The sequence below is a fragment of the Protomyctophum parallelum genome (assembly GCF_964188405.1).
Source record: "Protomyctophum parallelum genome assembly, chromosome: 22".
Lineage (NCBI taxonomy): Eukaryota > Metazoa > Chordata > Actinopteri > Myctophiformes > Myctophidae > Protomyctophum > Protomyctophum parallelum.
In genome coordinates, this window is record NC_139714.1 from 36864013 (window position 1) to 36879186 (window position 15174).

The 15174-nt window shown below is 48.5% G+C and overlaps 1 protein-coding gene across 1 annotated transcript in view; it reads right to left on the reverse strand.

Annotated features, from left to right (window-relative positions):
- LOC310853169 (epidermal growth factor receptor kinase substrate 8-like) overlaps positions 1 to 10037 on the reverse strand; it is a gene marked incomplete at both ends in the record, with an annotated part of 36921 nt that extends 26884 nt beyond the window's left edge. Inside the window, 7 exon segments of the mRNA XM_083757408.1 lie at positions 1414 to 1559; positions 1795 to 1869; positions 4708 to 4796; positions 6150 to 6276; positions 8334 to 8843; positions 8991 to 9280; positions 9887 to 10037. Of these exon segments, the coding sequence (XP_083613534.1) occupies positions 1414 to 1559; positions 1795 to 1869; positions 4708 to 4796; positions 6150 to 6276; positions 8334 to 8843; positions 8991 to 9280; positions 9887 to 10037 (1388 nt within the window).
- Between the last annotated feature and the right edge of the window lie 5137 nt (positions 10038 to 15174).

The following is a 15174-nucleotide window of genomic DNA, read 5'->3' on the forward strand; positions in this document are numbered from 1 at the left end:
TTTTAGGGTGAGGTGTGGAGCGTTGTCCAGGGTGTTTTAGGGTGAGGTGTGGAGCGTTGTCCAGGGTGTTTTAGGGTGAGGTGTGGAGCGTTGTCCAGGGTGTTTTAGGGTGACATGTGGAGCGTTGTCCACGGTGTTTTAGGGTGAGGTGTGGAGCGTTGTCCAGGGTGTTTTAGGGTGACATGTGGAGCGTTGTCCACGGTGTTTTAGGGTGACGTGTGGAGCGTTGTCCAGGGTGTTTTAGGGTGAGGTGTGGAGCGTTGTCCAGGGTGTTTTAGGGTGACATGTGGAGCGTTGTCCACGGTGTTTTAGGGTGACGTGTGGAGCGTTGTCCAGGGTGTTTTAGGGTGAGGTGTGGAGCGTTGTCCAGGGTGTTTTAGGGTGACATGTGGAGCGTTGTCCACGGTGTTTTAGGGTGAGGTGTGGAGCGTTGTCCAGGGTGTTTTAGGGTGAGGTGTGGAGCGTTGTCCAGGGTGTTTTAGGGTGACGTGTGGAGCGTTGTCCAGGGTGTTTTAGGGTGACGTGTGGAGCGTTGTCCAGGGTGTTTTAGGGTGACGTGTGGAGCGTTGTCCAGGGTGTTTTAGGGTGACGTGTGGTGCGTTGTCCAGGGTGTTTTAGGGTGAGGTGTGGAGCGTTGTCCAGGGTGTTTTAGGGTGAGGTGTGGAGCGTTGTCCAGGGTGTTTTAGGGTGAGGTGTGGTGCGTTGTCCAGGGTGTTTTAGGGTGAGGTGTGGAGCGTTGTCCAGGGTGTTTTAGGGTGAGGTGTGGAGCGTTGTCCAGGGTGTTTTATGGTGAGGTGTGGAGCGTTGTCCAGGGTGTTTTAGGGTGAGGTGTGGAGCGTTGTCCAGGGTGTTTTAGGGTGACGTGTGGAGCGTTGTCCAGGGTGTTTTAGGGTGAGGTGTGGTGCGTTGTCCAGGGTGTTTTAGGGTGACGTGTGGAGCGTTGTCCAGGGTGTTTTAGGGTGACGTGTGGAGCGTTATCCAGGGTGTTTTAGGGTGAGGTGTGGAGCGTTGTCCAGGGTGTTTTAGGGTGAGGTGTGGAGCGTTGTCCAGGGTGTTTTAGGGTGAGGTGTGGAGCGTTGTCCAGGGTGTTTTAGGGTGACGTGTGGTGCGTTGTCCAGGGTGTTTTAGGGTGAGGTGTGGAGCGTTGTCCAGGGTGTTTTAGGGTGAGGTGTGGAGCGTTGTCCAGGGTGTTTTAGGGTGAGGTGTGGAGCGTTGTCCAGGGTGTTTTAGGGTGACGTGTGGAGCGTTGTCCAGGGTGTTTTAGGGTGACGTGTGGTGCGTTGTCCAGGGTGTTTTAGGGTGAGGTGTGGAGCGTTGTCCAGGGTGCTTTAGGGTGAGGTGTGGAGCGTTGTCCAGGGTGTTTTAGGGTGAGGTGTGGTGCGTTGTCCAGGGTGTTTTAGGGTGACTTCTCACCTGCATCTGGTCCATCCGTCGCTCAGGGCTGTCCAGACGTGCTTCTCCTCGGCAGTGAGTGAGTTCTGGAGGAAGTCCACCGTCTCTCTGTTCAGCAGAGGAACCACCACGCTACGAGCTAGCTCCACGCTGGAGGTCTGGATCACCTGGGGAGCGCACAAACACACGCACGCACACATTTATTTTGTTGCATAGAACAAGTGTATATTTGTACGTCTTGAAATGTTCTGATGAATTGAAAATGGAGGACCCTGATGGAAACAAGTAAACAAGTCTAAAGAAATAGTGTTTTTTCTGGTTTTAACTGTACCCATTCTACAATCTGTTAATACAATGTTCAATCAATCAATCAATCAATCAACCAACCAATCAGACACCTACCATCCTCAGTGGAGTGAACAGGAAGTGCACCAGGTCAAGAGCACTTGGGTTCTGGATGTGGTCGCTCAGTTTGGCCTGTAGGTGGCAGCAAAATACCAGGACATTAGCATTATGCACGTCCACGCACGTACGCACACACACACAAACAGCAGCAGCTTGACAATACAATTCATAATTTATTTAGGCATTTAGCAGCAAGGCTAGTCTCCACCCTCACACACATACACACACGCACACACACACACACACTCAAATGCATAGACGGTGTCGTTGAATCTATTTATTATGTTTTCATTCATTTTAAATACTTATTTTGCCCTTGCTCTTTTGCCCTTCTTTTGCCCCTTCTTTTGCCCTTCTTTTGCCTGTCTTTTGCCCGTCTTTTGCCCTTCTTTTGCCCTTCTTTTGCCTGTCTTTTGCCCCTTCTTTTGCCCCTTCTTTTGCCTGTCTTTATTATGTTTTCATTCATTTTAAATACTTATTTTGCCCTTGCTCTTTTGCCCCTTCTTTTGCCTGTCTTTTGCCCTTCTTTTGCCCTTCTTTTGCCTGTCTTTTGCCCCTTCTTTTGCCTGTCTTTTGCCCCGTCTTTTGCCCTTCTTTTGCCTGTCTTTTGCCCCTTCTTTTGCCTGTCTTTTGCCCCTTCTTTTGCCCTTCTTTTGCCTGTCTTTTGCCCTTCTTTTGCCTGTCTTTTGCCCCTTCTTTTGCCCTTCTTTTGCCTGTCTTTTGCCCTTCTTTTGCCCCTTTATTTGCCCCTTCTTTTGCCCTTCTTTTGCCTGTCTTTTGTCCCTTCTTTTGCCCTTCTTTTGCCTGTCTTTTGCCCCTTCTTTTGCCTGTCTTTTGCCTGTCTTTTGCCCCTGTCTTTTGCCCCTTCTTTTGCCCTTCTTTTGCCTGTCTTTTGCCCTTCTTTTGCCCTTCTTTTGCCTGTCTTTTGCCCCTTCTTTTGCCCTTCTTTTGCCTGTCTTTTGCCCTTCTTTTGCCCCTTCTTTTGCCTGTCTTTTGCCCCTTCTTTTGCCTGTCTTTTGCCCCTTCTTTTGCCTGTCTTTTGCACTTCTTTTGCCCTTCTTTTGCCTGTCTTTTGCCCTTCTTTTGCCTGTCTTTTGCCCTTCTTTTGCCTGTCTTTTGCCCGTCTTTTGCCTGTCTTTTGCCCTTCTTTTGCCTGTCTTTTGCCCCTTCTTTTGCCTGTCTTTTGCCCGTCTTTTGCCCTTCTTTTGCCCTTCTTTTGCCCTTCTTTTGCCTGTCTTTTGCCCTTCTTTTGCCCTTCTTTTGCCTGTCTTTTGCCCCTTCTTTTGCCTGTCTTTTGCCCCTTCTTTTGCCCTTCTTTTGCCCTTCTTTTGCCTGTCTTTTGCCCCTTCTTTTGCCCCTTCTTTTGCCCTTCTTTTGCCCTTCTTTTGCCTGTCTTTTGCCCTTCTTTTGCCCCTTCTTTTGCCCTTCTTTTGCCCTTCTTTTTCCTGTCTTTTGCCCCTTCTTTTGCCCTTCTTTTGCCCTTCTTTTGCCTGTCTTTTGCCCTTCTTTTGCCTGTCTTTTGCCCCTTCTTTTGCCCTTCTTTTGCCCTTCTTTTTCCTGTCTTTTGCCCCTTCTTTTGCCCTTCTTTTGCCCCTTCTTTTGCCTGTCTTTTGCCCTTCTTTTGCCTGTCTTTTGCCCTTCTTTTGCCCCTTCTTTTGCCTGTCTTTTGCCCTTCTTTTGCCTGTCTTTTGCCCTTCTTTTGCCCTTCTTTTGCCTGTCTTTTGCCCTTCTTTTGCCTGTCTTTTGCCCTTCTTTTGCCCCTTCTTTTGCCTGTCTTTTGCCCTTCTTTTGCCTGTCTTTTGCCCTTCTTTTGCCTGTCTTTTGCCTGTCTTTTGCCCCTTCTTTTGCCCCTTCTTTTGCCCTTCTTTTGCCTGTCTTTTGCCCTTCTTTTGCCTGTCTTTTGCCCTTCTTTTGCCCCTTCTTTTGCCTGTCTTTTGCCCTTCTTTTGCCTGTCTTTTGCCCTTCTTTTGCCTGTCTTTTGCCTGTCTTTTGCCCCTTCTTTTGCCCTTCTTTTGCCTGTCTTTTGCCCTTCTTTTGCCCCTTCTTTTGCCCTTCTTTTGCCTGTCTTTTGCCCTTCTTTTGCCCCTTCTTTTGCCTGTCTTTTGCCTGTCTTTTGCCCCTTCTTTTGCCCTTCTTTTGCCTGTCTTTTGCCCTTCTTTTGCCCTTCTTTTGCCTGTCTTTTGCCTGTCTTTTGCCTGTCTTTTGCCCCTTCTTTTGCCCTTCTTTTGCCCGTCTTTTGCCCCTTCTTTTGCCCCTTCTTTTGCCCTTCTTTTGCCTGTCTTTTGCCCTTCTTTTGCCCTTCTTTTGCCCCTCCTTTTGCCCTTCTTTTGCCTGTCTTTTGCCTGTCTTTTGCCTGTCTTTTGCCCCTTCTTTTGCCTGTCTTTTGCCTGTCTTTTGCCTGTCTTTTGCCCCTTCTTTTGCCCGTCTTTTGCCCTTCTTTTGCCCCTTCTTTTGCCCTTCTTTTGCCCCTTCTTTTGCCCCTTCTTTTGCCCTTCTTTTGCCCCTTCTACAACGCTGCATGAAAACATACAAAAATATATTTAAAAAAAAGACACGGTCCCCTCACGTATTAGAAGGACAATATCAGTCACCAGTAAAAAGGATCGATGAATCTAAATGGATACTGAAGAAAAGGTGATCCGAGCACTCAACAAGATGTAAAAATGAGGGTGGATATAAAATCAAGGTACTTCATTAGAGATGTTTAAAAAGCCAACATGTTTTCATCAGTCTTCATCAGGGCCGGTATCAGATACCTGTCCTGATGACTGCTGTGTGTTCACCAGCAGGTTGAAGGTAGCATAAATGATGAGGTAACAGGAATGAGTGTAACCTCACCAGCAGATTGAAGGTAGCATAAATGATGAGGTAACAGAAATGATGAGGTAACAGGAATGAGTGTAACCTCACCAGCAGATTGAAGGCGTGCTTGAACTTCTGCAGGCAGTCGACAAACTCGTCCTCGCCCGGAGGCCTCGATCGCAGCGTTAGAACTCCCTCTGGTGGACAGAAGTGTCAATGGCACATGTGTTGACATGAAGCAACTTATATTAACTCCTTAGACGCCTGTACCGCAGGGGGGGCGGTACTGCCCCCGTACCACAGGGGGCGGTAGGTCGGAAAGTGCCAGACAAAATGAACAAAAACAGCAGAGAAGGTGAGCGGTTGTTTACTTCCGTTTGAAATGGAAAGTGTAGTGGCTAATCAACACCATGAACAATAAAACTTAAAAGCCACTAAATGCACCGGGCAGCGAATCTTACGCAGTTTGTAGGGAATAAGACCATTGTCCAGTCAGGGAATAAGACCATTGTCCAGTCAGGGAATAAGACCATTGTCCAGTCAGGGAATAAGACCATTGTCCAGTCAGGCAGCAACATTTGATGGTGTTTTTATTTTGCTTCTCCAGACAGACATAGTACAGTCAAAAGGTGCTCTCCCTAACATGCTGGTGAAAAACCATTGGCCTTCCCGGTGCTCACTGACTACCTGTGTGCTCACTTAATTAAATAGACTCAGCTGTGAACTGCCCATCACCTTCAAAACAAAAGCTTTAGCTGCAACAGAAATAGTGGTTGTAAACAAACCAATTAAGCAAAGCAAATTAAACTAAAAATAAGAAATGCATTAAATATATAACAGAAATACTGAAATAGCAAATGACTGAATATATATAGCTCCCACAGAAAGAGTTTTTTGGATCGTGTCCAGCACGGGATCCGTAGGTTTAGAAAAATGAACGATGACGTCACAAACAGCGAGGCGATGGGTTGCTCATGGTGAGGCCAGACACGGTAACAATTATCTTTATTCGGACTACCCCTTAGTTTCCTCCGAATATTGCATTTGGGTGGGGGGGGGGGGGGGGCACGTAACTTTGGGAAAGTGTCATAGTAGCTTGTTTACAACTGAAACGGACTTCCTGTGCACTAACTAATCAAAATAAGAGCCACATATAATGATTAGTCAACACTAGTTTTATTTCTAAGTCTACTTACAGGACATTAACATCACATTTGAGTTCCTTTTGAATGCCTGTCAGATTTCTCTACATAACCGTCTCAGCTGTTGGTGCGCTAATGCGCCTTGCATGCCTTTGATCTTCGCGCAGAAAGTTTTTGACGACGTATATCGGTTGTGTGCCCCCCTGATTATTAATAACATCTAAACATGTAACATGTAAACACAACATGAACATAGTACTCTTATTACGCATTCTCGCCGAGAAATATTTTCGAGTTAAAAAAACAACAAACAAAAACCGAATGGTTCAAGCCCATTAATTAAGATTTGAGTGCAAACACTAACGAGCGAAGGTTCGAACCCCGAATGTTCGGGGGGGGCGTCCTCACCTCCTGGGCTCTTCTTCTTGCCCTTCTTGGTCTTCTTCCTGCGGGACAGCTGGTGGTACGCCTCGGCGGCCTTCTGGAGGCACGTGACCAAGAACTCGATGTCGTCCAGGATGTGGTTGAGGATTTGCTGGAAGAGAAGAGAGCGAAAAAAAACCCCAGCTAAACGACAACATTGATAATCTTCTCTTTTGTTTTAAAAGACAGACACACCTCCTAGTGAAAACACCAGGCTGTCTATCTGGAGCAGGGGGGCAGTCAGCCAGATATTTCGTGAAGCCTCATTTGAAATCGGTAGTTCATAATAATGGCCTGTTGTGGCGCTGGACTGGACCCAAAAAGCCCCATAGCTCCATAGAGGCCCATGTATTTTGGCCCAACTTCACCTAGACTGTATTACCTTAATAAACATGGTCATGAATACTTTCTTCTTCCAGTCACTAGTTTAAAGTCTCATTTATAATGTCATAATATTCTTTTTGGAAAATTATGGTCCCATTAATTAAAAAAATGACCATAAAGAAAGAAAACCATCGCGCATGTTCTGAGGGGCGTGGCTACCATTACAGTCTATGATCGGGATTCCCCTCCCACTCGAGTCAAAATAAAAACCAACGGAGAAGAAGGGGGGAAGTCCCGCCTCGTTGTCTGGGCAGCCAATGGCCAGCTGGTCCAAAACGGAGCCAGCCAATGGCCAGCTGGTACCAAACGGATCTAGAAAGATGGTGACTTACAGTGCAGGAATAACAGGCTTCATTTTACGTCCATGTTAGACCCGGCGAACGCTTTGTCCATATTTTTTACAGTCTATGATCTGGAGCTCTTTTTTTTGCACGTGCGTGCGTGCGTGCGTGCGTGCGTGCGTGCGTGCGTGCGTGCGTGCGTGCGTGCGTGAGTTGAGCCCGAGCTACCAGATATGTGTAACCTTTGTTTTAACTTCTTGTGCAACACATTTCTATTTTTTTTTTTAATCAAATATTGACTCTGATTGGCTGATGATAAGCCAAGCAAGGTGACTTTATCCAATGATTAAAGTTAAACAAACAAACAACAGCAATGATTGGTCGAGGCTCCTAACACTAGTATTGGATTCTTATGTAACCGTCTTACGTCTTGGAAATAGTGTTGTTTTTGGTTTTAGTCATATAGCCTTTGGACTGAAACTTCATTTAGTTTTAGTCATATAGCCTTTGGACTGAAACTTCATTTAGTTTTAGTCATATAGCCTTTGGACTGAAACTTCATTTAGTTTTAGTCATATAGCCTTTGGACTGAAACTTCATTTAGTTTTAGTCATATAGCCTTTGGACTGAAACTTCATTTAGTTTTAGTCATATAGCCTTTGGACTGAAACTTCATTTAGTTTTAGTCATATAGCCTTTGGACTGAAACTTCATTTAGTTTTAGTCATATAGCCTTTGGACTGAAACTTCATTTAGTTTTAGTCATATAGCCTTTGGACTGAAACTTCATTTAGTTTTAGTCATATAGCCTTTGGACTGAAACTTCATTTAGTTTTAGTCATATAGCCTTTGGACTGAAACTTCATTTAGTTTTAGTCATATAGCCTTTGGACTGAAACTTCATTTAGTTTTAGTCATATAGCCTTTGGACTGAAACGATAGTTACGTATGTAACTACGGTTCTATGAGTCCTGAATGACCGCCAGAGGCGGTGCTTTAAGCACTGAATACGTCCCTTCGCGCATGCGCAGTCGAGTATTTTATACCAACAATGTCGGTTGACCCCGTGATGACCCGGAGTCGTCTATAACTTCCGGCAGTCATCCGGGGCTCAGTCCCTACAGAATCTTCTCGCGAGAACACGAGGATTCTGAGTGACAAGAGTGCCTCTGGCGGTCATTCAGGACTCATAGAACCGTAGTTACATACGTAACTATCGTTCTATTTCGTCCCTGCTGACCGCCAGAGGCGGTGCTTTAAGCACTGAATGACTTATACCAGCCAAGTCACGAGGAATCCTGATTACAGACCTCAAAAGGGTAGAACCGGAGGATTCGGGGAAGAGGGCCACGTCCACTGGGTGGGGAGTGGCAACATTCACCCTGTAGTACCTTGAGAAAGTGCCTGCCGAAGCCCATGAGGCGGCGGCACAAATGTCCTCCAAGGGCACCCCTCTCATGGCAGCCCATGATGTGGAAATGCTCCTTGTAGAGTGGCACCGTACCCCTGATGGTACGGGGAGGTTACTTGCCTCATAGGCGTGGCTGATTGTGTCTACAATCCAGTGGGACAGGCGCTGCTTGGAGGGAGCGCCGCCTTTGTTCACACCACTATGGCAAAAGAACAGCTGCTCTGCTCGCCTGATGCGTGCAGTAGCTTCAATGTAGGCTCTCAGGGCCCGGACTGGGCACAACAGCTCCAGTTTGTCTGTCAGCTCCCCAGGTGGGGGGTTGAATCGAGCCAGCCTGATAGGCCGGTTGAGGTGAGCCTGCGACAGCACCTTCGGGAGGAATGCTATGTTTGGCCACAGCGTGACCCCCGAGCCGTCTGCGTTCCACCTCAGACATGATTCGCTGACTGACAGAGCGTGCAGTTCACTGACGCGCTTTGCCAATGTAATGGCCAGGAGAAGGGCTGACACCCACTTCAGCTCTGCCTGTGCCAAGGGTTCGAAGGTAGGCCCGCACAGGGCGTCCAGTACCCGGTTAAGGTCCCATGAGTATGAGAATGTGTGCTATAGAGCGGAGCGCACCACTTGCCGCTCCAGCACATTGCCGTGTTCGGCCCAGTAGACTGGCATAAACTTCATATGGGTCCCATCAGATTCAAGACATGTCGACACCCGTCTGTCTTGCGTCACGAGGAAGTATGTAGATCGGACTTCCCTTAGTGTGACTGAGGATATACAGCCTCTGTTGCGCCCTTGGGCAGGAGGACACATCACTCCTGGTCTGATAGTAGGGCTCTCGTCATGTTGCTGATAATGGCCATTTTGACCCGCCGGATATGGGGGGCTGGCGTCAGAAGGCACTGCACAGCCCGGAAAGTCACAGTCACAGTCAGGTCCCGGCGTGGGACGCCAGGGAACACGCTGGCCTCTAGTGTGGGCCGGCGGTGATACGCGAGCTCCGAGGGCAGTCAAGATGATTTCATCAATGTTGGAGCTCGGCCCTTTGGGAGGCGGGATGTGTCGTAGGCCTGCAAGCTGCAGCCTGGTCTTCCCCCCCCTGGATGGTTCGCTCCGGCGATTCTCGCCCGGCTGAACCACCTAGTGCTCCTGGCTCCTCAGGGAGACTACGGAGAGTTGGCCTAGGCTCATCAGTCAAGCTTGACTGTGAAAACCCGACTTGGCGACGGGCTAGAGATACGATGGACATCAGCCGCCCACGCTCTGAGGACATGACGCCAATGCCTCCAGTGACACACCAAAGGTGACTGAGCCAGTATTAACGTTGCCACTATTAAGTGTGAACGGGAGGCCCCAGCGAGCAGGTTGTCCGTGCTCCTGCACTGGGGTCGAGGTCACCTAGCGTTCTGCCGCCGGGCCTCGTTGGGGAACACAATGAGGGATGCAATGACAGGCTTGGTGGCTGGCATGTAACCCAGGCCAGCCCTTATCGCCTTGTGCGTTCAAATCTATTAAAGTGTCACGTCGCAACGGGTTGTCTCAGGACACTTTTCCCAATCAGGGCAGGGCTGCCAGGATTTCACCATCGGTATAGAGATGGGAGAGGGCCCTGATCGTTCGCCCGGCAGGCCTGTAGCTGTCTCAGGTACAGGCGTGGGGGACGGCGAAGACAGCAAGAAGAAGGCGCTTGGAGGAGCCGACTGCCTGCTTTAGTATGCGTTCCACGGCTATGCGCATGAACTGAGAAGTGGGAGGCCGGCTCTGATGCCTGGGAGGCACCGCCTTCTGCATCTTCCTCATAGTCATGGAAGTGCGTAGCTTAAGCTGTCGGGGAGAGCACATCAACCTCGAGTCAGTTGTGGCATCGGAGAGGTAGGCGCTTCGGCACCCTCCGAGGTGCCTAGGTGTTATCTGAAGTGAGCATGGCCCTCATGCGGGCCAACTCTGCAGATAGCTGAGCCCTCTCGGATCTGCTGTAGTCAGCGGTCAGACCTTTTCCTCCTGGCACACGGGGCAGGACCAAGGTCGGCTCACGGCTGAAGGAGAGCTTCACACGAGGTACAAAAGTGGGAGCTCTCCATTGTGGTGGCACCGGTTACTCTGGACCGGCCGGTGCACACAAGTCCCAACTAGCCCAGGGCGCGGACGCTACTGGTTGCTAGGTGTTGGCCATATGCTTGAGGGAGCGCATACGCTGTCTGTACCAGCAGAGGCTTTCGAGGTACGAAAGTGGGTGCTCTCCGTTGTGGTGGCACCGGTTCCTTTGGACCGGCCGGTGCACACCAGTCCCAACTAGCCCAGGGCGCGGACGCTACTGGTTTGTTAGGTGTTGGCCATATGCTGCAGGGAGGGGGCGCGTACGCTGCCTGTGCCAGCAGAGGCTTTAACTTAGATCGGCATATAATGACTTAATCGAAAAACTGAATGCTGCTATACCTGCCGCAGCATGTGAATATGCATTTACGTTTATGCAAATGCTCATTGCAGCACTTTGAGATTCAACCAGATGTAAAGTGCATCATAGAAACAGCACACAAACGTTGCTGTTAGATAGACTGTGCGACCTGCATGGTCGCGGTGGGGGAGGGGAACTTTACGCTACCTGTACCCCCGGCGGAGGCTTACTTATAATTTATGATAATAAAGTAGCCTTCAGTCAAGGTTTGGACGCTGCTATGTAGCAGCTGTAGTGTTTCCTATGTGACCGTTTATCACGGCACTATGACGCTTATCCAAACTCCAGTGCATTATTATTTATGTTTGCTAGTCCAGAGCGAAACAAAAGACACTTCCAATACACTAGTCACGTGTGCACTACTACGCATTCATGCTGGGAGGAGGGAGCGCTACCGCTGCCTACCCCAGCCAGGTTCGGTTAAATAAACCGACACAAGCTAGTTTTGGAGAAAAGGCTACAACCGATAGCTCCACCGATAGGGGCCACCTGCTGAAGGAAGGGAGCGCGTACGCTGCCTGTATCAGCTGCAGCTAATGAACATAACAAGCTATACACCAATAGCTGTTAATAAATGCTTGAGCTAACAAACGATTAGTAGTAAGTAACATCAAGCTGGCCGTATGCTGGAGGAGCGGAGCGCATACGCTGCCTGCCCTGTACCAGCTGGGCCAACAAACAGTAAGGCAAGCTATATACAGATAGCTTTTTATCTTCAATAGTATAATAAGCGCTTGGGCTACAACTACAGGTAGCAGCGCCAGTTAGAGAGCTATGCTGGAGACCAGCTAGGCTACTAAAAAACAAGACAAGCTATAGCCTGTTCATAAACAGCTTTAACTTTAAGCTACTGGTAGCAGCTGTGAGCTACGCTGTCAGCAGCGCCAGATACTCTGTGCTGGGGACCAGCTGGGCTAATAGGACCTACAGGTACCCAGGGGCACTAATCCGACCTGTGGGAACAAACCAGGTTGCACCCACTGTATATGCAAAAAACTGTTAATGGAGCTTTGAGCTCTAGACATACTGGTAGCAGCTTCAGCTAGGCCCACTACTGGGGGCCAGCTGGGTTAACAACCAGACAGGCTATGTACACCAGTAGCTGTTAATACTATTTTGCTACAAACTATACTGGTAGCAACATCAATACCCTGGGAGGACGCAGGAAGCTGCTCCTGTACCGGGCTGATAATAACAACAACAATACAGCTATTCGCAAAAGCAGTTAAGCTTGAATGCTGCCAATATCGGTATATGGCTTTGGCCAGCAAGGCTCTTGCCATCACCAGCAGGGGCTAAACAAAGCTTAAAAAGTAGCGTGTTTAACAAACGAAGGTAATATGACAGTGTTCTTATCCTTCGGCAAGTCTTATAGTCGCTTATAATAAGCGCTAGCGTTCACAGTCGAACAGACCTCGTATGCAGAGCAGGGAGGCGGCGCGAACGCAGCCTTTACCCACACACAGGAGGTTATGCCATGATAAGTATATGATATCATATGAACGTCTGTTTAGCGGGGATAGCGCCGCTTAAAACGATAACGTACCTTCTGTCCGGGGAGGGTTTTGTTAGCCTTCATTACCGGCGAGAGAGATTGGACGCTCCTGCGTCCACGTGACATGGGTTGTCACCGAGTGCCTCCCTCAGATGTTGGGGGCCAAGGCACCCAGGGCAGAGGTCATGCCCATCCTCTGGCCGCAGAGGAGCCTGGCAGGAGGTGCACAGGTGGTGGCGGGGTTCGTCCATTGGAAACCCGCAGATGTAGCCCAGAGCGCGGACGCTAGTGGTCGCTAGGGGTGGAGCCGTAAACTGGTAGGAAGGGAGCGCGGACGCTGCCTGTGCCAGTAGAGGCTACTGTAGCTGCTAAAGGCCGCTTAGCTGGAGGGAGGGGGCGCGCACGCCGCCTATGCCAGGTAAGGGGTGCTCTAGCAGAGACCAGTATATATGATATATATATAATGATATAGTTATATATATATCATTTCAGAAAAACCAACCTATAAAGTGGCAATGGCTCTGTGCCGAAATTAAAGTACACTATTTGAGAACAAGTGACTAAATCAGTCAAGCCAATTCATATAACCGGGGTTACTGGCGTAACCTCGCGGTGGTGCTATATAGCTGGCCAGTGCCAGCAAAGACTCATTCAGAGAGGCAGAGTAATATAGCAGTAAATAAGTACACTTATAAGTAGTATAAGTATAAGTATAAGTAGTATAAGTATAAGTAGTAAGCAAATAATAATAGCGTCGACTCACGTGCTGGGAGCGGGTAGCGCTAACGCTTGCCGTCACCAGCACTGCGGCGCAGCCTTCGTGGGAAAACAAGACAGCGTAAGCTGTCAAAGAGAACGAGCTATCCGTTCAACTTTGACGGGTGCTAAACGGGACGCTCAGGTCGCCGTTTGTAGCACGCGGCGGTGCTATATAGCTGGCCAGTGCCAGTAAAGACTCGCTCAGAGAGGCAGAGTAATATAGCAGTAGATAAGTACACTTATAAGTATAAGTAGTATAAGTATAAGTAGTATAGGTAAGTAGTAAACAAATAATACTAGCGTCGACTCACGTGCTGGGAGCGGGTAGTGCTAACGCTTGCCGTCACCAGCACTGCGGCGCAGCCTTCGTGGGAAACAAGACAGCGTAAGCTGTCAAAGAGAACGAGCTATCCGTTCAACTTTGACGGGTGCTAAAATGGGACGCTCAGGTCGCCGTTTGTAGCACGCAACCGTGTGTGTTGCAGGGAAGCAGCGCGCACGCAGCCTATGCGAACAGGGGTTGTCTGCTTACCTTGTTCCCACGGGGAAAGAAGACGATGTGAAGCCCAGCTCCACTCGAAAACGATACAATAATAGTAGTATTAAGTCGCAGTCCCTGGAGGGCGAACGCACGCGTCACAGCTCCGACTAGGGTGGCCACCTGCAAGACCTCAGAAAGGAGGACACTTTTGCGGGGCTCGCCCCCCCGACCCCCCCCCCCTCCCCCTCCCAGATCCCCCCCCATATATTAATATTATTACTACTACTATTGCACCTGATTTTCACCACCATCATCTCCAGCATTATGTCCACAGAGAACATATATTTGCTAATTAAATTCACCTTTTTAAATTATAGGGTACCACAAAGGCCATTCATTTTATAATCAATTTATTTTATTTCATGTTTAGATATGTTTTATGTTTAATCTCTTTCTTGTGGGTTTTTTTATACAGTTTTATGGTCATCGGTGTGGGACATAGAATGATGCCAGTAGCCTATATGTTCACACAGCCTCCCTTTCTTTATGATGTCGAGTTCCTTGCTCCATTGCTCATTAAATGTAGTTTTTAATTTCGGCATATTTGGTTTGTTTATCTCTGCATTAACTATACTAAAGTGATTGTGAGAGCACAACAAACAAACAGACCATCCCACTGGCAGTGTTGCCAGGTTTTGGAAAAGAACCAAGCAACCATGTCTATGAAAACAAGCCCAAAAGAAGCCTGACTAGGCTTAGTAGCCTATTATATAAAACAAGCCCAAAGTCGCTTATAATTAAGCGGACATGGCAACACTCTGAACGTCTCCACTCGCCTCTCTCTTTTTAAGACAGTTTGGCCGGCTCGCTGCGGAGGCGGAGCTGAGCAGCGCTGCGGAGATTTTAATACCCAGGCAGGCGACGTAAATGACAGTAAATGACACAAGCACTGTATATCACAAAAAACCGGACAATTATGTGTCCGGCCAGAGGTTGAGGTGGGAGGAGGACAGGTGGGTCTAAAACCGGACTGTCCGGCGTGAAACCGGACGTCTGGCCACCCTAGCTCCGACCAACAATGGTCGCGGGACTACCGGCGACTTAGTAGTAGCAAAGCAATAGTTCTGTTATCGTGCAGTTTAATTCTGCTGTAGAACTCTGTGCTATGTACAACTTGCGCAAGCGAGAAGAAATTAGGGACTGAGCCCCGGATGACTGCCGGAAGTTATAGACGACTCCGGGTCATCACGGGGTCAACCGACATTGTTGGTATAAAATACTCGACTGCGCATGCGCGAAGGGACGTATTCAGTGCTTAAAGCACCGCCTCTGGCGGTCAGCAGGGACGAAATAGAACTTCATTTAGTTTTAGTCATATAGCCTTTGGACTGAAACTTCATTTAGTTTTAGTCATATAGCCTTTGGACTGAAACTTCATTTAGTTTTAGTCATATAGCCTTTGGACTGAAACTTCATTTAGTTTTAGTCATATAGCCTTTGGACTGAAACTTCATTTAGTTTTAGTCACCCGGAATGTTTTAGTGTTAGTCTAGTTTTAGTCGACTAAATATCATAAGATTTTAGTCGACTAAATCTACAGTTGATTTAGTCGACTAAAATGTGTTTTGGCGGGCCTTGATGCCATCGTGATGGCTGATTTTACACTTTCGGAAAACAGGCGCTGCTCGTAGAGACCTTTAACCCATTCTGACCGGGCACCCATTTTGGTGTCAGCATCGTGTTATGC